General features: G+C 46.7%; 1 protein-coding gene and 1 pseudogene across 5 annotated transcripts in view; one reads left to right on the forward strand and one right to left on the reverse strand.

Annotated features, from left to right (window-relative positions):
• The window catches only part of LOC308575098 (heat shock 70 kDa protein 1B pseudogene), a 264,638-nt pseudogene that overhangs the window by 197,905 nt on the left and 42,162 nt on the right, over positions 1–24,571 (forward strand). The window lies entirely within an intron of this gene.
• On the reverse strand, positions 761–23,321 carry LOC308575158 (hemojuvelin-like). 4 transcript variants are annotated; one of them, XM_081173714.1, is made up of 4 exons: positions 23,151–23,321; positions 11,787–11,970; positions 9,089–9,591; positions 761–4,890 (listed from the first exon to the last, which is right to left on the reverse strand). In XM_081173714.1, exons 2-4 carry the CDS (start codon positions 11,878–11,880, stop codon positions 4,267–4,269), a joined length of 1,221 nt encoding a protein of 406 aa, XP_081029840.1. In that variant the 5' UTR covers positions 11,881–11,970; positions 23,151–23,321; the 3' UTR covers positions 761–4,266. The 4 variants fall into 4 exon arrangements, with proteins under 4 accessions (XP_081029840.1, XP_081029842.1, XP_081029839.1 ...); XM_081173716.1 differs by having other exon boundaries at positions 23,133–23,321; XM_081173713.1 differs by lacking the exon at positions 23,151–23,321 and adding an exon at positions 18,378–18,536.

The raw sequence follows: 24,571 nt of genomic DNA on the forward strand, positions 1-24,571 counted from the left end.
TAAGCGCTGTGCAAGAGCAATATAGCACAGAGTCAGTGAACATAAACTGTGCATTTTGTGTGACCGTGACAGCATTTTGTTTATGCAGCTATTTTATACAGAGTTTGCAGTGTTTGCAATTTAATTCAATTTCCTGCCCAGATCGTCTGCCGTTCTGGCTGCCAATTTCTCACTACACGCCTCCAAGCCGTTAAATTAACTTCAGCACGCCCTCTTGTGGGTCGTTGGTTTAAAACACTTTGTAGAGTGACCCTCTGTAGAAGAGTGAAGTCCTGTACCTTTAGAATCACAGGATCATAGAATTGCGGAGTTGGAAGAGACCATGAGCATCATCTAGTCCAACACCCTGCGCTGCAGAAATCTCGGCCAGATCATCCATGGCAGGTGGCCATCCAAACCTTGGTTAAACTGTGCATGTTATTTAATGGGAGAGGGACCTAGACTTGCCTGTTTTCACCGGCCCTGTTTGTCAGAAACACAACCGTAGAGAGAGAGAGATTAGATTGCACATTTGGTGACTGGAGCGGCAATGAAAATACGCATGAACTGGTGTACTGAAAGTTAGGAGGAATGTCTGAATTGGAGATACAGGGATCCTCTCCTTTCTGACTTCATTGCTGGACACCCTGTTTTGTATGCATTTCATTTTTCCAACGGAAGAGGAGAGACACCCCCCGCCCTCTTTAAGGCGAGTTATTTTTAGCTTCACCTGTTGCAAGCCGGGTGCTTAAAGGAGAAACAGATGAGAGGAAATGAAGGCTTCAAAAATAGATGTATTTTTAATGCCAAACACTTGAGGATTAACGGAGGCCGTACGGAAGCAGTTCAGAAGCGAACACTGTCAGTGCTGGAGGCAGGTTTGGAGGGAGCACAATATGGGAATATGTCTCGTACCCAATCATTGTGACGTGACGTGGCTTGAAGGAATCAAAATCTAGAAATTCATTGCAGGCTACGTCACCACACACACACACAAACACAAACACAAACACTCATTCTTCTTCCCCTTTTAGTTTCCAGGTCATTCCATGCCAAATCAACTGATTTTAATATTCGACCGTGCTCTCACAACTCAGATTTTCTTTTTTTAAAAAATAGCTATGCGATAGCTCATAGCTATGTAGATAGCTATGAGATAACCTCAAATTATTATTTTTTTAGATTTTTTGGTCCAAATTTGGGTGCAGGATAATTTTTTTGAAAACTTCGATTTTTTAGTGATTTAGGCTAATGCAATTTCTGTGTCAGTTTAGAGAAAACCTCCTGTTTCACTTATCTTTCAACTGGGCTTATTTTGGTATCAAAATAAAGCTAATTGTGGTCTCTTTCCACATCTTTCCAAAATAAGGTATAAAAATGGTATTAAGTGCCACAGAAAAGGGTCACCAACCATTCAAAGTGAATTTTTGTCATTTTATTCCCGGTAGATTTTGTTCCCGGCTGATCGCCGAAGAATTGATGCTTTTGAATTCTGGTGCTGGAGGAGACTCTTGAGAGTCCCATGGACTGCAAGAAGATCAAATCTCTCCATTCTGAAGGAAATCAGCCCTGAGTGCTCACTGGAAGGACAGATCGTGAAGCTGAGGCTCCAAGACTTTGGCCACCTCATGAGAAGAGAAGACTCCCTGGAAAAGACCCTGATGTTGGGAAAGATGGAGGGCACAAGGAGAAGGGGACGACAGAGGACGAGATGGTGGGACAGTGTTCTTGAAGCTACAAACATGAGTCTAACCAAACTGCGGGAGGCAGTGGAAGACAGGAGGGCCTGGTATGCTCTGGTGCAGGGGGTCACGAAGAGGCGGACACGACTAAACAACAACAGATTTGATAAGCCATAGCGCACAAACCACAACTAGCACATGTTTCATACTTTTTTGTAGAATGGGCTAACCATGTACTTGTTATGTTTTAAAAATAAGGAGGGTGTTTTTGTGTCAATAAAATAAATTGATTTTGAAGAATATTTTTTACCAAAAAAATATTATTTGTACAGTTTTATGGTCTCTTTGAGCCTGAAATAACTCACACATTTGTGAGAATAGTTGAAATTGTACCCTCTTATGTGACAATGTCATCTAATATAGTTTAAAAATTCAGTTTTATTGATTATTTAAGAAAAACAAAATACATCTCAGAGCCCTTACTCATTTTATTGTGTAAAACACTTCTGCAATGATATGGTCAAAGCTATTTTGTTTCCAATACATGCGATATGGTCAATGATGGACCAAAAAATCTTTTAAAAAATAATTTGAGGTTATCTCTCAACCTAAAAAAAAATTGAGTCGCAAGAGCACATGACACCAAGTGATTTGGCGTGGAATGACGCTTCCATGCAACATCAATAACGGATACCAATGACACCATCAGCAGATCACATTCACAGTCTCCACGAACAAATGCAACCTCTCTTAAAGTCTTCAGCTTTAATATATTAATCATTCCCCCCCCTTTCTTATTTACATTCCTCAATAATTTCCCTCCCCGATCAGATCCAGTAGGTTTCAATCAGCACACGTTATATGGGCCTAAGGTTGCAATGCACACATCAGCAGTATTAGAGTAAGGGTAAAGGGACCCCTGACCGTTAGGTCCAGTCGCAGACGACTCTGGGGTTCCGCGCTCATCTCGCTCTATAGGCTGAGAGAGCCAGCATTTGACCGCAGACAGCTTCCGGGTCATGTGGCCAGCATGACTAAATTGATTCTGGTGAACCACAGCAGCGCATGGAAATGCTGTTTACCTTCCCATCTGGGGCAGTACCTATTTATCTTCTTGCACTTGACGTGCTTTCAAACTGCTAGGTGCGCAGGAGCTGGGACTGAACAACAGGAGCTCACCCCATCATGGGGATTCAAACTGCCGACCTTCCGATTGGCAAGCCCTAGACTCTGTGGTTTAGACCACAGCACCACCCTGTCCCCTAGTATTAGAGTAAAGGTAAAGGTAAAGGGACCCCTGACCATTAGGTCCAGTCGTGGACGACTCTGGGATTGCGGCACTCATCTCGCTTTATTGGCCGAGGGAGCCAGCGTACAGCTTCTGGGTCATGTGGCCAACATGACTAAGCCGCTTCTGGCGAACCAGAGCAGTGCACGGAAACGCCGTTTACCTTCCCAAAAGAATGGTAACTATTTATCTACTTGCACTTTGAGATGCTTTCGAACTGCTTGGTTGGCAGGAGCTGCGACCGAGCAATAGGAGCTCACCCTGTCGCGGGGATTCGAACTGCCGACCTTCCAATCAGCAAGCCCTAGGCTCTGTGGTTTAGACCACAGCGCCACCCGCGTCCCTTAGTATTAGTCTTCCTCATATCAGTAGGCTTGCCCTGGAGTCAACAGGCCACGATGTCAGGGCTCATTCCAGAGAGGAATGTTCTCCTGGGCATGCTACATTGAGATTTGTTGATTCAAGACTACCGAAGCCATTTTGCTGCCTGAGATGGAGGAGAATCTTAGCATTGTAGAGTTGGAAGGCACCCAAAAGGTTGTCTAGTCCAATCCCCTTCAAAAAAAAACCAAGATGGTGTCCCCCTTCTGGTTCATGTAGAGAAGGCTGTTGGATTGGCAGTTGACTAGAGATGACTTCAGTGCTAGAGATGGTGCCATGACCTTCACTGTACCTGAGATGAGCAAGCGAGCTTAACAGGGTGTCAGGCAGAACATGGGGCACACACAGTAAGAGTGTAAGCAGACATAATTCTCTGTTCTGCCCTATATTCGCCACTTGCAGCACCAAATAATACGCCAACTGAAGCACAGATGTCATTAGAAATCCATACTTCTCCAAATTTTGCGATGCAGCTGTCTAACAAAGAAAAAGTGTACAAATATGCATCTGCTAGGGTGAAAAGTGTGCATACTTTGGTAAAATAGTGTACAAGAATGCATTCCTAGTAATTGCTTGCAAAAACAATGTGCATATTAGGATAAATTCTCACCAAAACGCTGACAAATTTTCATGAGGATTTGTTAAATAAATAAAAAATGATGTGGAAGTGTGACACGCTGAATTTAAGATTTGAGGAATGAGGAGCGGAGAGGTCAAAATCAAGAGATTTGTCCATTTCCACTCTCAGCTTTTCCTCTCCCTAATAAAGCTTTGAAGGTCAGGGTGCCCTGTTTCCATCCATCCCAGATTCTTACAGCTTTACAGTTTGCCCTGTCCCATGTTTGCTGAGGGCCATACTTCTGGGGGAGTCAACCCCATTCGCAAATATCCTCTCAAACTAGCACCATACACCTTTCCACCAGTCCCCAGAAACCTTCAGAAGTGTAGCTGCAACGCTGAAAGGACCAACGTGATGGTGAGGAGGAAGGCCGAGCAATGGGACATGCAAGTTGCATCGCTTTGGAAGAGATGGTGCTTCTTGGCGTCCGGGTGGAAGACTTTGGCGTCCTCCAAGGCTGCGTGCGCAGCCAGCGTAAAGTTGACGTCTCCCGATGTCACCACGTCAAAGACGCACGACTGGAAGTAGACGTCCTCCACCGGCAGCTTCTCCTTGCACAGGAGCTGGGCCTTCTGCGCAGGGATGGCTCCGTTGCTACAGCAGCACTCGGTCTGGGAGATGCGCTGGCTGGGAGGGCAGCCTCCCACGCACAGCTGGAGGTCCTGCTCCTCCGTGAAGGAGCGCACCACGTCCTCGGCCGCCCGGATGGAGAAAGAGAGCTGCCTCCCTGCCTGGCGCACAGCAATGGTGGTGCCGATGTAGGTGGCGAGGATCTCCACATGCTGCCCGGGCGTGCGCTCGTGGATGCTCAAGCTTTTCCCTCCAGGCTTCTCGCCCCCGTTCGTGGATCCGTCCTCAAAAGCCGCCGGCAGGTTGTCAATCTCCGCCTGGTAGACTTTCTGGTCTATGCACTCCTTCATGTTCTTGAATATGATGGTGAGCTGAAAAGAGAGAGGTAAAAAGGTAAGGTAAAGGACCCCTGGATGGTTAAGTCCAATCAAAGGCGACTATGGGGTTGAGGGGCTCATCTCGCTTTCAGGCCAAGGGAGCCGGTGTTTGTCCACAGACAGCTTTCCAGGTCATGTGGCCAGCAGGACTAAAGCGCTTCTGGAGCAATGGGACATTGGAAACCAGAGTGCATGGAAACGCTGTTTACCTTCCTGCCGCAGTTGTGACTATTTATCTACTTGCACTGGTGTGCTTTCGAACTGCTAGGTTGGCTGGGACAGAGCAATGGGAGCTCACTCCGTCATGGGGATTTGAACCACCGACCTTTTGATTTGCAAGCCCAGGAGGCTCAGTGGTTTAGACCACATCACTATTTCATGCTCTCCATGTGTGCCCAAGCCACTTAATCTTCCCTGGGAGTGTGAAAGCTGTGAGCTGACCCATTTAGTATTTTTCAAAAATGTGTACAGGGAAGAGAAATGCACACTGAAACCCTGACAGATTTTTCAGGAGGAATTTTGTATGTTTGTGGGTAGTGGGTATGTGTATCTGTGTGTATAAATACATATGCATATACATACACACACACACGGGACACGGGTGGTGCTCTGGTCTAAACCACTGAGCCTAGTGCTTGCCGATTGGAAGGTTGGCAGTTCAAATCCCCGTGACGGGGTGAGCTCCCATTGCTCTGCCCCAGCTCTTGCCAACCTAGCAGTTTGAAAGCACAAAGTGCAAGTAGATAAATAGGTACCGCTCCAGTGGGAATGTAAACGGCGTTTCCGTGCGCTGCTCTGGTTTCGCCAGAAGTGGCTTAGTCATGCTGGCCACATGACCCAGAAGCTGTCTGCGGACAAACGCCGGCTCCCTCGGCCTATAGAGCGAGATGAGCGCTGCAACCCTAGAGTCATCCACGACTGGACTTAACTGTCAGGGGTCCTTTACACACACACACACACACACTGACTGCCTCAGAGAATCACAGAGTTGGAAGGGATCTCAAGGGTCAAGCCCCTGCAATGCAGGAATCCCAGGTAAGGAATCTCTGGCAGATGGCCATCGAAGAGCCCCGTGTGCTTCAGAATATACGTCCTCTCAGGTATCTCTCTTCTTCTCCTCTCTAGTTCTCCATGTACGAACTTGAAGAGTCCTCCTAGGGGACTCGTCGCTCCTTAAGGGAAGTGGTAACATCAGCCATGGGCAGTTTCCCGGTTGTTGACATCTGCAGGGCAGCCACTTGGGCCTCTGCTCTTACTTTTGCAAAGAATTCTAAAGCAGGCGGGTTCTTCCTTAGCTGACACTGCATTTGGGAGAAAGACACTGCGGAGGGTTGTTCGTATTTGTTCTGCTGCAGGGGAAACCAGCCCTTCCCTTAGGGAATCCTGCTTTGCTGCACCCTATTCATAGAATATTCATTGGCAAAAACAAAAATTGGTACTTGCCATTAATTTCTGTAAACCGGAGGATATCCGCCCACCTCTGGTTCCCTGTCTTATTCCCTCTCTTATTCTCTTATTCCTACGGAGTGTGGGTTCATATGCTTTTGTTGTCCTATTGCGGATCTACACGCATGGTTTTTAACGTTAAATAATGGTTTTGATAACCTATATGGACACATGACGTCCTACTTTTAACGTTCATAACACGCTATTAAAATGTGACACAGGTGGGCTGCGCAGAGCAACCAGCCATTAGCAGTAGGGAGATAGCTTTTCAAAGAAAAGAAAAAACAAAGCTAAAACCCGCTTTAATTAACAAGCATGCCCTGTGATGTTTTAGAATGATATATGTCAGGCATGTCCAACCACTAGATCGTGATCTACCGAAAGATCCCCGGCTGCTCGTGGCAGATCGCAGAATCATTCCCAAAACAACCCTGGGCAGTCCCCCCTTTAAAAAGCTCAAAAACTCTGGGCAATCCTCCCCCTGCACACACACCCCACACACGCTCCTCCTCCCACCAATGACAATTGGTAGATCACTGCCAGTTTTTTTATATACTGGGAGTACATTGCAGTCTCTTGGGAGATGGACGTGCCTGAATTATATCTAATATCATTCTCATAACGTTACAGCAGTTCAGTGTAGATCCATCCCTGGTTTCAACGGAGATGTAAGTGTGGTGTTGTGTAACTTCCGAATGTGTCTCCTGTGGCATAATTTTTTGTATAGGGCATGGTGACCATGGCCGTGCTTGTTTTGTTTTTCGATATACAATATACAATATCTTTATTGTCATTGTCCCATGCAGGACAATGAAATTGAAAAACTACATAAAACTACTTTAAAACTACATTAAAACTATATAAAAGCTACATAAAACATTCAAAACCCCCTAAAAACTCTGAAACCCCATTCTAAAATACACTATAGTATAGAGACCCCTTATGCTGCGTTTAGGACCAGAATTGCATTTGCGGAGAAACTGTTTCTCAGGCGGCTAGTCCTGGCCTTTATATCCCTGTACCTTCTTCCAGAAGGCAGAAGCTGAAAGAGATCATTTCCGGGGTGCGTACTATCCTGCGCTATCTCTGCCGCTTTCTTATGGCACCTGGCAGCATAGATTTGATCTAAGGTGGGAAGAGTGCACCCAATTATTCTCTCTGCAGTCTTTACAACCCTGTTTCAGGTTTCAGGGCCCTAATTAGCTCTGCCAGATCTGGAGGGTATCCTCCCCCTAGAAGAGGAGAGAGAAGACTTGGAAGGCCCTGGATATCCAGTCCAGTGGGAGGAGTGAGCCCCATATGAACCCCACCCCCTGGCCTGAGGCTTTCCGGTTCTGATATATACAGTGTTGCAATGAGTGTGAATGAGTGTGCCGTATCGCATCTTTGTTCCACCCAGCCCAGTCGCGTCTACACTCACCAGCAGCCCTTCTCCAAATCCGAATGTCAGAATAGTGACTTCCTGCCTGAGACCCTTTGACTGAAGATATGGGCAGGTGAACCTGGCGTCTTCCCGCCGATAGGTCTTAGATACTGTGGTGATCACAGAGGGTTCCTGGACGTTTAACGGTCTATTGATCCCTGTGCCACCACTGTGCTCGCTTCCCCGCTGCCACCAACCAGTTACTCTCTGGTAAAACACTGAGTCCAGACAGTTGTTAAAAGTGAACCAAAAAAAACCCAAGTTTCTTTTACAGACATTAACAAGTTTATGGTTTCTCCGATGATATTCGTGTCAGTATCTTAACTTTAGTTTCTATACCGGCCTATACCTTCCTAATACCTTCTGACTGATTATCTCAACTGTTTGACTGACTCCTGTTAACAAATTCGCTCACTCTCTCACACCAGACTAGCCCAACCCAGACTTACCTTATCTGTCTCTTCTAACTCCAGACTGTCTTCTCCACCCTAACTCTAACTCCTCCCCCTAGGTTCCCATTGGTTAGTCATTTTACAATTAGTTAACCCTTTCCCTATGAACCCAGTATGATGTCACACACCTAGTGTGATGGCCTGGGATTCGGACTCGGAGGCTGAACCTGAGGAATCCCAGCCTGCACAGGATTCCCCACCTCCAGAACCAGATGAGCTGGGGTTGGGGCTTGAGCCTGAAGGGTCCTCACCTGTGCTGGATCCTCAGGTGGAGGCGTCAGCTGAGTCTCCTCTGGCTCCTGAGGTGATGGAGGACCCACTGCCTGCAGGTGCTCCACTCTCAGCCCCGTCAGAGGAAGCTGAGGTTGCCTCTGGGTCCAGTAACCATCCAGCCTCTCCTGAGCTGCAGCGGCTCAGGGCAGAGAGGCGGAGGGAACTAAGTTCCTGCAGGAGGAGTGCTCGCCTCCAGGCCAGGAGAGGGGAGCCACCTGTGGACTGGGGCCACCCTATGCCTCAGGGCAGATAAAAGCCAATCAGCCCCAGTCCCATGTTGCGGGAGCAACGTTGTTGGTAGCCGGTTCCTGCCTGCACCCTGTCCTGCCGGATCTCCTGACCTCACCCGACTCCCTGCCTTGGACCCAGCTTCACCTTTGATGGATGGCCTCAACACTGCTCCCTCGACTTTGGACTGGACTCAGACCTCACCTCATGGAAACCCACGGGACCAGCACACCAAGGGGGGCAACTGTCACAGATGCAATTTGCTACAAATGTCCATAGTAATTATGAGGCTCTCTCCCTGGTCACACCACCAATGACACAAGCCATGGGAAACTTTAATGGGGCACCTGTAGAGGTCACCGTTTCTTACCTTGCTAGTAGCTGTTGCGTTTGATCCTTTCAAGACAGGGTAGCTTGTCGCTTGAGCGAACAAATAGTTGTTGTCCAGGAGAGGCCAGGAACCTTCCACTCTGCATGTGTGGAACTCGTCGCTGAAGGTCCGCACGTGGGGGTCCCCAAACATGGCGCAGTGCTGGTACGTGGGGGGTCTGTTGTGCTTCCGGGAAAAGCTCTTCTCGTAATCGCAGATCTCTGGGGGTTCCAAACCCTGGTGTGCAGGGGGTGGCGCAGGGGGTCGCCGCGGCGAAGTGGGCCCCTCCTTGGAGCACTTGTTCTGGATCATGAGGTCCTCGATGCCGTGGACGGCAGAGTGGTAGGCGAGGTCCCCACGGCAGGTACGGGCCGTCCTGCGAGTGCAGCGGGAGTAGGAGCGCAGGGTGTTGCAGTAGCTGGCGTGCTTGTTGGGGCCACGCAAGTTGAGCGTGGCGGCCACGTACTCGGAGTTGCAGCGCAAGATCTTGCAGTGGGAATATGCTGCAGGGCAGAACCCAAATAGCAATGATGGTAATGATAGGAAGAGAAAGGGGGGAAAAACAGCCACGAAGATCAGAGTCAGGTAAAACTTTCTGATTTACATTTCAAAATATTCATTCAAACAACCTTAAATCAATGACTTCCCTTCTTCTCTTTCCGTGGTTCATTTTGCATACCATACACCCCTGCATATTTTACATGAACTAAACCATGGGTAGGCAAACTAAGGCCAGGGGGCCGGATCTGGCCCAATCACCTTCTAAATCTGGCCCATGGATGGTCCAGGAATCAGCGTGTTCTTGCATGAGTAGAATGTGTCCTTTTATTTAAAATGCATATCTGGGTTATTTGTGGGGCATAGGAATTCATTCATCTCCCCCCACCAAAATATAGCCTGGCCCCCACAAGGTCTGAGGGACTGTGGACCGGCCCCCTGCTGAAAAATTTTGCTGACCCCTCAACTAAACCATTCAGTAATCCATCATTACTTCCATCAAAACTTATATTCACTGCTGAATTTATCTTAATGCTACCGGAGCTTTTAAATGAACACAATTTTCATCCATCTATTTAGTAAGCATTTTCCAGTCTTCTTTAAACATACATTCTTCTTGTTCTCTTATTCTATATGTTAAATCCGCAAGCTGCACGTATTCCGTCACTCTTCTTTGGTTGAGACCTCACTCGTTTTCCATTTATGGGCTAACAAAACATGGGCCACAGTAGTGGCATGCATAAATAGTCTTTTTTGACACCTGGGAATTTCCACTGAATTATCCCCAACGAAAAGGACTCTGCTTTTTTTTTTTAAGGTACTTTAAAAGGTAATAAATTATAAGTTATAAGACTAAATTCTTCCGACATATAAAACAGTTCAGTGTTCGTTGCAGTGCCATGCTGGCAGGGGTCCACTGGATCACGTGGGGCAGCTGAGGGGGGGGGGGACACCTTGTTCCACCCTCCTTCCTTGCAAAGATAACTGTGGAGAATTCAGCAACACACTCGTACAATCACTGAGCTGCAGTCCTTGCCCTAAAAATAATATCCAGTCCTAAAAATAATATCCAGTTTCCCAGTCCTTGTGGTTCTGAATAAAGGGCTGGAGATTTAATATGTTTCCCTCGGTGATAGTAAGAGGAAGATATTTAGCTCTCCCAGAAGCAGAGCGTCTCTGCAAATGTGGTAGGCAGGAACCTGATACGTTGGAGCATATTTTCTTTTCTTGTGATTTTGGCATTTATGCCAGAAGACAATTGTTAGAGGCCTTACAATCTAACAGGCTTGGTTCTATGCTGCCAACGGTTCAGGGCCTGCTCTCGGACAGGAATGATCAAATCACTTTAATGGTGTCTAAATTTTTGAGTGCTGTCCATGAGGAAAGACTGGGCCATTATAGAGAGATTTAGTGGTTCTTGAATTGTCGGTGATGTGGTAGTGTTATACTGTTTTATTTATGCAAATTGTTATGCTGAATTCATATTTTCCACAATCTGTATACGGTGTTTGATTTATAATGTGTGGTTTGCTATGCCTAATAAAGGACTGATTGATTGAATAAAGGGCTGGTTTAAACAGGTACAGTGGTGCCTCGCAAGACAAAATTAATCCGTTCCGCGAGTCTCTTCGTCTTGCGTTTTTTTCGTCTTGCGAAGCACGGCTATTAGCGGCTTAGCGGCTATTAGCGGCTTAGCGGCTTAGCGGCTATTAACAGCTATTAACGGCTTAGCAGCTTAGCGGCTTTAAGAAAAAGGAAGCAAACTCGCAAGAACTCGCAAGACGTTTCGTCTTGCGAAGCAAGCCCATAGTGAAATTTGTCTTGCGGAACGACTCAAAAAACGGAAAACTCTTTCGTCTAGCGAGTTTTTCATCTTGCGAGGCATTCGTCTTGCGGGGCACCACTGTACAGTGGTACCTCGGGTTACAGACACTTCAGGTTACATACACTTCAGGTTACAGACTCCGCTAACCGAGAAATAGTACCTCGGGTTAAGAACTTTGCTTCAGGATGAGAACAGAAATCGTGCTCTGGCCGCGCGGCGGCAGCAGGAGGCCCCATTAGCTAAAGTGGTGCTTCAGGTTAAGAACAGTTTCAGGTTAAGAACGGACCTCCAGAACCAATTAAGTACTTAACCCGAGGTACCACTGTATAGCAGAAGAGTCTGCTGGATCCAGCCAATTGCCTGTCGAGTCCTTACCATGTCTACAAAGCAGGAGAAGGAAGAGCGCTTTAATGATGAAACCAGCATTCGTCGAGCGTCCCGGCCTCATTGAGCAGGCGAGTCTCCCCATTCCAATCCATCCAGAGTTTAGGAACGTTTCTTACCCAGATTGTTCCTCTCCCTCCGTTCTCTTTGCTTCCTTCTTTCTTTCAGTGGTTGTCTGGAAGAAAAGCCAACTAATAATAGTAGTAGGAAGAAGAAGAAGAAGACGAAGACGAAGAAGACGAAGAAGACGAAGAAGACGAAGAAGACGAAGAAGAAGAAGAAGAAGAAGAAGAAGAAGAAGAAGAAGAAGAAGAAGAAGAGGAATTATTTATTTACCCAGCCACTCTGGGCAGCTCCCAATAGAATATTAAAAACAGAATAAAACATCAAACATTAAAATTCAAAGTGTAGGTGCTGACCTTTAAAGCCCTAAACAGACTCGGTCCAGTATACTTGAAGTAGCGTTTCCACCCCCATCGTTCTGCCCGAACACTGAGGTCCAGCGCCAAGGGCCTTCTGGCAGTTCCGTCCCTGAGAGAAGCCAAGTTACAGGGAACCAGGCAGAGGGCCTTCTTGGTAGTGGCACCCGCCCTGTGGAACGCCCACCCATTAGATGTCAAAGAGAAGAACAACTACCAGATTTTTAGGACACATCTGAAGGCAGCCCTCTTTAGGGAAGCTTTTAATGTTTAACAGACTACTGTATTTTAATGCTTTGTTGGAAGCCACCCAGAGTGGCTGGGGAAGCCCAGCCAGATGGGCGGGATATTAATTATTATTATTATTATTATTATTATTATTATTATTATTATTATTATTATTATTATTATTATTATTATTTCCCTAAACAGGGCTGCCTTCAGATGTCTTCTAAAAGTCAGAGAGTTGTTTATTTCCTTGACATCTGGTGGGAGGGTGCCACCACCGAGAAGGCCCTCCGCCTGGTTCCCCGTAACCCCACTTCTCGCAGTGAGGGAACCAACAGAAGGCCCTCAGAGCTGGACCTTAGTGTCCGGGCTGAACGGTGGAAGGAGGAGATGCTCCTTCAGGTATACTGGGCTGAGGTCATTTAGGGCATTAAAGGTCAGCACCAACACTTTGAAATTGTGCCTGGAAACATAGAAAAAGACAGAAAAGAAGAAAAGACAGATTCTATACCAAACATACATCTGCATGATGCATTGATTTTCAATTCATTTATATACCCCTTTATTTTTATTTTTAAGAAAAGGAACTTCACAACTGTTTATAAAAAAGAATAAAGTTAAAAATAACCGTTTAAAATATTCAAAATGTAATTAAAATCAAGGATAAGCTATTAAAAAAAACCAAGTTAACTAACACATGTCAACGTTCTGCTTGTTTGAATAGGCTTTCCCAAAATGGCAATGTTTTTAGCAGGAGCCAGAAAGAATACAGCGAAGATGGCACCTGCCTGAAGTCAATGGGCGGGGAGTTCCGCAGATCTACAGGGCACAAAGCTGGGTGGCTGATATAGTATGCAACCACCCAGATGCAGAGACATGATTCTGATTGCGAGTCTTGCCCTCGCCCCTTTTCCTTTCAAAATAAAAACAATACAAAGTTTCTGGCATGAGCTTTGCTTTGCACATTTGGTGAAATTTGGGTAGGTGGCAATCTTTGGAGAACTTGCTGTTTTTGAGGATTGCACCAGGATTGACTGGTAACAAGCCCTCCCCTAAAATACTTGGCAGTGGGGAACACTTCCTTCAACTGGTTGGACGGTGTCTGTCCTGAAAATATAAAAGGTAAAGGTAAAGGGACCCCTGACCGTTAGGTCCAGTCGTAGCCGACTCTGGGGTTGCGGTGCTCATCTCGCTTTATTGGCCGAGGATGTACAGCTTCCGGGTCATGTGGCCAGGAAGACTAAGCTGCTTCTGGCGAACCAGAGCAGCGCACGGAAACGCCGTTTCCCTTCCCGCTGGAGTGGTACCTATTTATCTACTTGCACTTTGACATGCTTTTGAACTGCTAGGTTGGCAGGAGCTGGGACCGAGCAACGGGAGCTCACTCCGTCGCGGGGATTCGAACCACCGACCTTCTGATTGGCAAGTCCTAGGCTCTGTGGTTTAACCCACAGCACCACCCGCGTCCCTATAAAATATGGGTATTCCTTATTCAGATGGTTGAAAACAGAGGTGGAAGATCCTTTCAAGAAGGCAGGTGGATTTTGTTTTCCTTTTTGCACAATTATTATTATTATTAAAAACCTGCTTCACCATCCCACGTATAGCCCAAATATTCCCCCTTGTCTTGCCCCACATGCAGATATAGTATATTTCTTGACCCCTTTCTGCATATCCAGTGAATTATGCATTCATTGTTTTGCATGCTGCTGCTTTAATTTACATTCAGATGTCTTCATTACGCTTTCCTAAGTCATTAATCACATTCTACATCCAGTTTCTTAAGCAGGTAGCCTTGTGTTAAGTGGATAGCAGTGCTTGATTTATAACGTAGAACACAACCGTCTTGAGGGGCTGGGAGCTGGGGGCACTGTTATACAGTGGTTCCGCTCCTTCCTCCTGGGCCGTGTTCAGAAAGTGGTGGTGGGGGATGAGTGTTCAGACCCTTGGGCCCTCACTTGTGGGGTGCCTCAGGGTTCTGTCCTCTCCCCCATGCTTTTTAACATCTATATGAAGCCGCTGGGAGAGATCATCAGGAGGTTTGGGCTGGGTGTTCATCAGTATGCGGATGACACCCAGCTCTACCTCTCTTTTAAATCAGAACCAGTGAAGGCGGTGAAGGTCCTGTGTGAGTGTCTGGAGGCGGTTGGAGGATGGATGGCGGCTAACAGATTGAGGTTGAATCCTGACAAGACAGAAGTACTGTTTTTGGGGGACAGGAGGCGGGCAGGTGTGGAGGATTCCCTGGTCCTGAATGGGGTAACTGTGCCCCTGAAGGACCAGGTGCGCAGCCTGGGAGTCATTTTGGACTCACAGCTGTCCATGGAGGCACAGGTCAAATCTGTGTCCAGGGCAGCTGTTTACCAGCTCCATCTGGTACGTAGGCTGAGACCCTATCTGCCTGCGGACTGTCTCGCCAGAGTGGTGCATGCTCTGGTTATCTCCCGCTTGGACTACTGCAATGCGCTCTACGTGGGGCTACCTTTGAAGGTGACGCGGAAACTACAACTAATCCAGAATGCGGCAGCTAGACTGGTGACTGGGAGCGGCCGCCGAGACCATATAACACCGGTCTTGAAAGACCTGCATTGGCTCCCAGTACGTTTCCGAGCACAATTCAAAGTGTTGGTGCTGACCTTTAAAGCCCTAAACGGCCTCGGTCCAGTATACCTGAAGGAGCGTCTCCACCCCCATCAGTCTGCCCGGACACTGAGGTCCAGCGCCGAGGGCCTTCTGGCGGTTCCCTCACTGCGAGAAGCAAAGCTACAGGGAACCAGGCAGAGGGCCTTCTCGGTAGTGGCGCCCGCCCTGTGGAACGCCCTTCCAGCAGATGTCAAAGCGATAAACAACTACCTGACATTCAGGAGACATCTTAAGGCAGCCCTGTTCAGGGAAGTTTTTAACATATGACATTTTACTGTATTTTTGGTTTTTATGGAAGCCGCCCAGAGTGGCTGGGGAGGCCCAGCCAGATGGGCGGGGTATAAATAATAAATTATTATTATTATTATTATTATTATTATACGATCAAGGGACAGCTACATAAGAACAGAAGTCGTTCCCAAAATATAGTTTTAAATGAGCCTCTTGCAGAAGTGCTTTACGTATACAAACTCAGTCAGAGGGTGCGAGTTTGCTTTGGCCGGACAATTTCATTTATTCTAGGTCTAATTGAAGACAAGCAAACTCTCATCTCCTTATCAACACAAATGTAAGCCCTTCTCTTTTCTGCATCTTGCATTTTTGTCAGAGCTTAAAATCCCTCTTCACAACAATATGTCATGGAGAAGTATAAAAAAACAGTCATTGCCCTTGGAGTGGATACTGTTATTTCTGCTTGTATAAAAGGTAAAGGGACCCCTGACCATTAGGTCCAGTTGTGGCCAACTCTGGGGTTGTGGCGCTCATCTCGCTTTACTGGCCGAGGGAGCCGGCGTCCAGCTTCCGGGTCAAGTGGCCAGCATGACTAAGTCGCTTCTGGCGAACCAGAGCAGCGCACAGAAACGCCGTTTACCTTCCCGCCAGAGCCGTACCTATTTATCTACTTGCACTTTGACGTGCTTTCGAACTGCTATGTTGGCAGGAGCAGGGACCAAGCAATGGGAGCTCACCTCGCCTGCTTGTATATCCAGAGAGAGAGAGAGAGAGAGAGAGAGAGAGAGAGAGAGAGAGAGAGAGAGTCGTACTCAGCTTACATAACTGTCTAGATACATAAACTTTGGGATGTGAACACAGCAAACCCAGAAGTATTTTTCTGGGTTTCGCCATGCACACATGCACAGAAGTGATCCTCCGGTTGTGAATTCCTCGGGATGTGGCCGGATCTCTAGAACGGATCCCGTTCGCAACCGGAGGTACCACTGTATACACACAGACACACACATGCTGTACTAAGCTACCATACACTGAAATGTTAAAATGTTTGTCTTTTTTAATTGCCCTTGAATCTTCCTGCCACACTTGCCATCCCCTCCTGCCACACACCCTGGCATAGGGTTTCGGGCACCGTCCTCTCCCAGCCCCACCTAGAGATGCCCCGTGGGGATTCAAACCTGGGACCTTCTGCTTGCAAAGCAGGTGCTCTGCCGACAGAGCAGTAGCCCTTCTCGGCGATAAAATTGCAGCATTTCACCACCACCCTGAAGGTCGATGGCGCGATGCCCCTTTGGGCATTTCTCAAGAAGAGTGGATACCTTCAAGATCATAACAGCAAGCCAAAACTGGGTTTAATGCATCTTCCCTCTGAGTTGCAGCATCTGACATAAATGCTTTGCTTTGTGGAGAACGGAGGTGAGTTGCTATCATCGAAAGCCATCAATGAATCAGCACCAAGGCCTGGAATATCACCTGCCTTGAGCGTCATATTCAGCTGCACTCTCTCTCTCTCTCTCATTCTATTTTCTTCTCCCCTTCATCTGGTTTCTGTTTGGAAAAGGAACTGGAAGAATTAACTCAGGGGTTTGGGGTCTTTTTTTTTAATGAAACACCACTCCATAAACCATTCCCCCCCCCCATTCTTTATAATCACACTTTCATCCAGGGATGCCGAATAACTTACCAAAAAAAATCATTCAGTCGAAAATCTAACCATAACATGCATCCTCCAGTTAGTTATGCATAATGGTATATACTTTTGTCCCTACTCATTTCTCCTAATTTTTCCCCCCTTCCTCCCTCTCCTTTAACCCCTCCCCCCAAAAATTGTTCTCTCTTCAAATCTTTAACCATGTGCACGGATTATTCATTCTAATTTGGATGCTTGGTTTGGCTTCCCCCAATGCTATCCAATTCCTCTTTTTTTTTCAAATGATATTTATTCAGAGTTTTATCAATACATATAAAAAAGCCCAACCCTAACCCAAAAAAGAAAACAGTAAAGAAAGAAATAGGGGGAAAAAGAAAAAAAAGAAATATACAAGTCTCAAATTACAGTTTTCATTTGCTTAATTCTTGGACCTCCTCACACCTCCCCTTTTGCATTCTAGTTTAGTTCGTTATTTCAGCAAATTCTTCCCATATTTCTCAATTTTAATTTAAATAATTAATCTTCACGCTCTATCTTATTTATTAATCAACATAGCCTTTCCCTCTTTTAGCATAATCTATTATTCAATTTACCTTATTCCATTTATCCTTATCTTATATTGAAAGTCTTAAAATTTCAGAAACACATCACATTCCTACTTTTCTCCTTGAAAACATTTCCACTAAAGCCAATTTAGTTCCTTTCCGACAAAAACCCTCAAATTTCAATAATTTTACACTGATTACAAAGTTAACATAAAAAAAAAATCCCTTCATATTTCTGATTTTCATCCAACGTCCCTTCTTCCTGGTTTCGGGTCGTATCAGTCCTTTCTATCATTTACTTAGTCCATCAATCTGGAGTTCTAGCTATCCAATTCCTATAACTTGTCCATTTGTTAAAAAAATGTTGACGTTTGTTTTCCCATGTATCTTCCGTCATTACCTGCTCAAATATATCAGATTGTATATATTCAAAAACATAGTCATTCCATTTTCCCATTGTCTATTTATCCTTTTCTTTCCATCCTGACGCAATAACAAGCATACCAGCTAAGATCATAATTTTATACCAAACGTGCTCTTTTCTACCTCTCCATAAACCTTGCCCACTTAGCACTACCTCTGTCTCATCTTTTGGCCAAGTCGATTCTTTAAAGAAACAGATATGAAGCGATGCACGAAGATGCCTTTGAGCATGTGCAGAGTGCCCCTCTTTCACCCACGGCAACCTGCTGTCACAAGAAAGGAGGAAGCAGCCTCCCCTCTGAGGATACGTATTTAAAATGGTCGGTATCTCAAAACTAAGTGGTATGTATCTCTTTCTCTCTCTCTCTCTCTCTCGTGTGTGTGTGTGTGTGTGTGTGTGTGCATGAAAAGAAATGCAGAAAGAATAAACCAAAATGCTTACCTTGATGTGAACTAGAATGCTGCTTCGTCAAACTCCCCCTGTGGGAAACTGCCAGCTTTCCTCCATAAACTCCCCCAGCGGCCCCCAGCTCCTGCTTTCTCGTGATAATCGAGGGGGAAAAGACATCAATTGCTTGTGGCCAGCAACCTAGAGACAGCTGAGTCTCTGCAACCTGATCTGTCCCCCAAAAGGCAAAGGTCTGCAACAGATGCTTTAAAAATAGGTTGTAGTATTTTGGATCCCGAAAGCAGAATTCGGGGGCGGGCAGAAGGCCACATCCCGGAGGCGGCTGGTTTTATTTTAGTAACTGACACCTTGTATACACACACACACACACACACAACTTTTCCTCCGAATATTAATTGCGGGTCATCACAAATGGGGAGTGATCTGCTACTGTTTGCTGGGTGGCGCTGTGGGTTAAACCACAGAGCCTAGGACTTGCTGATCAGAAGGTCGGCGGTTCGAATCCCTGCGACGGGGTGAGCTCCTGTTGCTTGATCCCTGCTCCTGCCAACCTAACAGTTCGAAAGCATGTCAAATTGCAAGTAGATAAATAGGTACCGCTCCGGCGGGAAGGTAAATGGCATTTCCGTGCGCTGCTCTGGTTCGCCAGAAGCGGCTTAGTCATGCTGGCCACGACCCGGAAGCTGTACACCGGCTCCCTCAGCCAGTAAAGCGAGATGAGCGCCGCAACCCCAGAGTCGGTCACGACTGAACCTAATGGTCAGGGGTCCCTTTACCTACCAAAGGCACACTTTCTGAAACAAATACATGAATAAAAAAAAGTCGCTCCTGCCTTCAGAATTTGCAATTCTCTGAATTTGGCACCGCAGTTCCCCAGCCAAGTCACGAAAATGCATATACCAAAGCATACATCTGCTGGTGAAAAGAAAACACACAGAAACGCCTTAACTCAGAGGAACTCGTTTTGCAAAAATGTATATTGTAAGGGGGAAATTACCTACAAACATGTCTTATTTTAGGAAACATCCTCACTAAACTGCTGATGAATTTTCATGATGACCTCCCCCCAAAAACGTAAAAGAGAAATCACAAACTGATGTGTCAACGAGGAAAACAGAGGATTACATGGGGGCAGGTGAGGCCCTAATGGAAATCTAAATTGGCATATTTCCCCTGTCTTTATTCTCAACCTCAAAGACATTTCTGTAGGCCTCTTAACCACAGTTGCTCCATCTTTCCCCTTCTGTCAAAGTCTGCTGCATAGTCAGCTTCTGGATTGTATCCTCCTCAGGGCAAGGGACTGAATTTGTTGTTTGAGCCTCAAAGTGCCACACACGTTCACGACTTGGCATTTGCTTCAAAGACCTCATCGTGACAACGTGAACCAAAAACTCCCAGATTCCAGATGCACGAAATTTTGCGTGGAAAAATGTTCAGCATCTCCAAATAGACACATTTTTGTGTGATCTTGCCTGATATTTATTTTACACATTTTTGCAAGGCAGTTTCCCCTAGTAAATAATGTTATTTTCATGCACGCTTTCTGCTAATATACACATTTCTATACAATTTCAAAGTGTTGAAGAAGTGCATTGCAAAATTTCAGAGAAGTGCAAATTTTAAAGGATAGGTTCGTTTCACTTTGCATAGGGTTGCCATATTTCAAAAAGTAAAAACCAGGACGACCCAAAAGTTTTTAGGAAGACCCCTTTTTTTTACAAAAAAAGATCCAGGACAAAGTGCCACCTTTTTGAAATTCTACCTTTGAAATCTCGGTAATGTCCAGATGTATGGCAGCCCTAACATTGCATGTTGTTTTGAGAAGCATTACAGTATTTCCTGGTGGGGGGGAGGCCTGTCACCGATCTGCTGTGCTTGATCTGGCATCTCTGGGTAAGGTTTAGGTCTAGGAGAGACCCCTGCTTGAAACCCTGGAGAGCTGCTTCCAATCCATGTAGTCAACCAGATGCACCAATTGCCTGACTGTACACAGGTGGCGCTGTGGGTTAAACCACAGAGCCTAGGACTTGCCGATCAGAAGGTTGGCGGTTCGAATCACCGCAACAGGGTGAGCTCCCGTTGCTCAGTCCCTGCTCCTGCCAACCTAGCAGTTCGAAAGCATGTCAAAGTGCAAGTAGATAAATAGGTACCACTCCGGCGGGAAGGTAAACGGCGTTTCTGTGCACTGCTCTGGTTCACCGGAAGCGGCTTAGTCATGCTGGCCACATGACCCGGAAGCTGTACGCCGGCTCCCTTGGCCAGTAAAGTGAGATGAGCACCGCAACCGCAGAGTTGTCCGCAACTGGACCTAACAGTCAGGGGTCCCTTTACCTTTACAAGGGTACTGCCTATGCCTTTAGTTAAATTGGAACCAGGACACAGGGAAAGGGAATAGCTCAGTGGAAGAGGAACTGCTTTGTTCGTGCCACATTGAATTTTTTATTGATAAGAAATACTTTGGAAAACAAAAAGAAAAGGGGGGAAAGAAACAACTCCTAGCAGTGCTCGATTTATAATGTACAACACAACTGCTTCTTCATTATCATCATCATCATCATTTGTTATTTGTACCCCACCCATCTGGCTGGGTTCCCCCAGGCACTCTGGGCGGCTTCCAACAAAGATTAAAAATACATTAAAATGTCACACATTAAAAACTTCCCTGAACAGGGCTGCCTTCAGGTGTCTTCTAAATGTCAGGTAGTTGTTTATTCCTTTGACATCTGATGGTGTTCCACAGGGCGGGTGCCACTACCAAGAAGGCCCTCTGCCTGGTTCCCTGTAGCTTTGCTTCTTGCAGTGAGGGAACCGCCAGAAGGCCCTCGGTGCTGGACCTCAGCATCTGGGCTGAACGATGGGGTGTGGAGATGCTCCTTCAGGTATACTGGACCGAGGCCATTTAGGGCTTTAAAGGTCAGCACCAACACTTTGAATTGTGCTTGGAAACGTACTGGGAGCCAATGCAGGTCTTTCATGGGACGTCCATAAAGTATAAAACAAGGCAACTACCTAAGAACATGAATCATTCCCAAGGTATAATACTGATTGTCCATCAATCTTCCTGCCACACTTACCATCCTCTCCCTCCACACCACTGTGGCATGCCACAGCCTTGAGGTATGCCCACCCTTTGAGAACCACTGGTATAGACATACAGTGGTGCCCCACAAGACGAATGCCTCGCAAGACGGAAAACTCGCTAGACGAAAGAGTTTTCCGTTTTGGAGGTGCTTCGCAAAACGAATTTCCTATGGGCTTGCTTCGCAAGACGACAATGTCTTGCGAGTTCCTGCTGGTTTTTTTTCCTCCCCCCCCTTTTTCTAAGCCGCTAAGCCGCTTATCAGCTGATCCGATCAGCAGATAAGCCGCTAAAAGCCGCTAATAGCGCTAATCCGCTAATCCTTCAATGGGCTTGCTTCGCAAGACGAAAAATCGCTAGACGAAGAGAATCACAGAACGGATTCTTTTCGTCTTGCGAGGCACCACTGTACTGAACAAGGTCAATTAGCAAACTGAACCAAATTGTCCCACCCCTGTGCTATTGCAGCTAGGAGCAGCTCACAGAACCCAAAAGGGCAAGGCTGAAAATTCTGGGTCGAGTGGATAGAATATGTGGGTTGAGCAGACAGAATTTGTTGCATGGGGAATGCAGGCAAAGTTGTTGTGTGTGCCAGGTGTTCAGGGAGCAAAGGTGGCAGTCCCTACCATCTGTTGTTGCAGATTTTTCTCAACGTGCCTTGTCAGTATGACTTGAAGAAAGGAAGGGAGAACACTCAGCCCTGCATAGCTCTCGTATGAATTTTGTATTTTAAAAAAAAAAAAATGAGTGAATGGCTGAGATTAGAAGCTAAAGCGAAACTGGCTCTTTCCACCAAACTCTCTGTGGATACAGGAGTGGCAACTTAGCTGATGCCAAGACCTCTTCCACCATCAGTTGAGTTGCACCTTCCCACAACTGCAGCTTACTCTATTTTTTGATCTATAGGATGCACTTTCCCCCCTCCAGAAATGAAGGGGAAATGTATGTGCGTCCTATGGAGCAAATGCAGGCTTTCGCTGAAGGCTGGAGAGCGAGAGGGGTCGGTGCGCACAGACCCCTCTCGCTCTCCAGGCTTCAGGCAGCTATCCGCAAGCCTTCGGAGCGCGGCAGGAGTTCCCGCTGGGCTCCGAAGGCTTGCGGATAGCAGCCTGCAGCCAAAAGCCCGGGGAGTGCAGCGCTGAGCTCCCGGGGCTTCGGGCAGCTATCTGCAGTGCTTGCCACCGCTCCCAGACCTGTTCTGGGGGCTGGGTTTGGGGGAAGCTCAGGCTTCCCCCACCACAGCCCCATGGCTAAAAACGAAGCCAAGACAGCGAGCGGGATCCATCCCGCTCACTGTCTTGGCTTCTGCCAAAGTTGCGCGCAGCCTCTCCCGGATGGAGAGGTTGTGCGTGACTAAAGAGGAAGCCAAGACAGCCAGTGGGATTTTTTTCTTTATTTCCCCCTCTAAAAACTAGGTGCGCCCTATGGTCCGGTGCGCCCTATGGAGCGAAAAATACGGTAAATATATTTCCACCTGCCTTTCCCATCTTCACTTTCCCCCCTTTCCAATTGCTCTCTGAAAGTACCTATTTTATAGAAGAAATGGCTGCCCATTAAAAAAAAAAATGCCCAGCTTCATGAAACAGGCAAGACCAATGTTGCCCTGTCTGAAAACAGTGCCGCTTCTGAATCCTCTTACCCACTGGCGAAACTCAAGTTTTGTTTAATGCCAAGTTGGCTGCACAGATTTTAGAGAATCTCTCCCAAACCTGGTCATCACCACTCACTTCCTTGATCGTTGGAGAGACATTCTGGAAGATGTTGGCACTGGATTTCTTTGTAAGAGCCCAGAACTCCACGCTGGGATTTATGAAGGGGTGGGGGAGACTTCCAAACCTTCTGCCATTTCCCTTCCCCTTTCGAAGGTATGAGATCTGGGAAGAGATGATGAAACTGGGTCACAGCACCAGGCAAAGGAAAAGACAAGGAGCGGTGGGGGGTGGAAAATGCCGTCATTAGACCCATCTGACACACCCCCTCTGGACACGCAGATACTGTACTGTCACCCCCTCTTGGCTAATCTTTGCAGAGGAGCCGGGGGGGCACCAGAGATAAATCAAGGGACAGAAGCACCTGTTCCGAAAACTGGCATCTGTAAATGGGAGCTTGAGCCAGGGTGTGTTTAAAACAGGAACCAGTCCGGGAAGGGACCGGAGGGGGGGGTGAGTTTTCTAAAAAAAGATCAGAGCAGATGGAGCAACAGCAAGATTCCATCACATGGGTAAAGATCCAGGGAGGACAACAGACCTGCCATTCGAGACTAGTGGCGTGCAAGCATTTGGCTCAGTCTCTGTGGGCGCTGCAGCCCCTCTCCCCACTGGGGATGGGGAAAGAATTTGATTTTGTTCTCGTTTGAAGGCGAACGGCCCTTTACGGAGCAAGACGCAGCCGGCCTTCGGGATTCGCGCTTCTCTGAATTTTGCAATGCGGTTCTCTGACCAAACCATGTTTTTTTAAATTATTATTATTAATATCTTTATTGTCATTGCCCCCTTCGGGGACAACGAAATTACTTGACTGCTCCATAAAAACACTAATTAAACAATACAGTATAATACAGCAAGGGAGATTAGATGACTTTCAAAGTCCGGGCTTCCCATTCAGGGCCGAAATCGCTCTGGAGAAGAAGCTGTTCTTAAGACAGCTCGTTCTTGTCTTCATCGTCCTGTATCTCCGTCCCGACGGCAGGAGCTCGAAGAGACAGTGACCAGGATGCGATGGATCTTTTACTATGTCCAGTGCCTTCCTATGGCACCTTGTGGCATAAATCTGCTCTAAGGTGGAGAGTGGGCAGCCAACAATGCTCTCTGCTGCCTTAACAACTCTGCACAACCCCATCCTGTCCTGGGTAGTACAGCTTCCGTACCACACACATAAGCCATAAGTGAGCACGCTCTCAATGGCACAGTGATAGAAGGCAAGCAGCAGTTTCTGCGGAAGATGGTTTTTCCTTAGATTATTTTTTGCAAATAATAATAATAATAATAATAATGCATAAATTATGGGAAACAGTGCAGATTTGGGGAAGGGGCAGGGAGAGGAGAAGTACGGTTGTGCAACCACGTGAGGAGCAATTGAGGGAGTCGGTCATGTTTAGCCTGGAAAAGGGAAGACTCAGATGTGATACGATAATAATAATAATAATAAT

Source organism: Podarcis bocagei (genome assembly GCF_964188305.1).
Source record: "Podarcis bocagei genome assembly, chromosome: 16".
Taxonomy (NCBI): domain Eukaryota; kingdom Metazoa; phylum Chordata; class Lepidosauria; order Squamata; family Lacertidae; genus Podarcis; species Podarcis bocagei.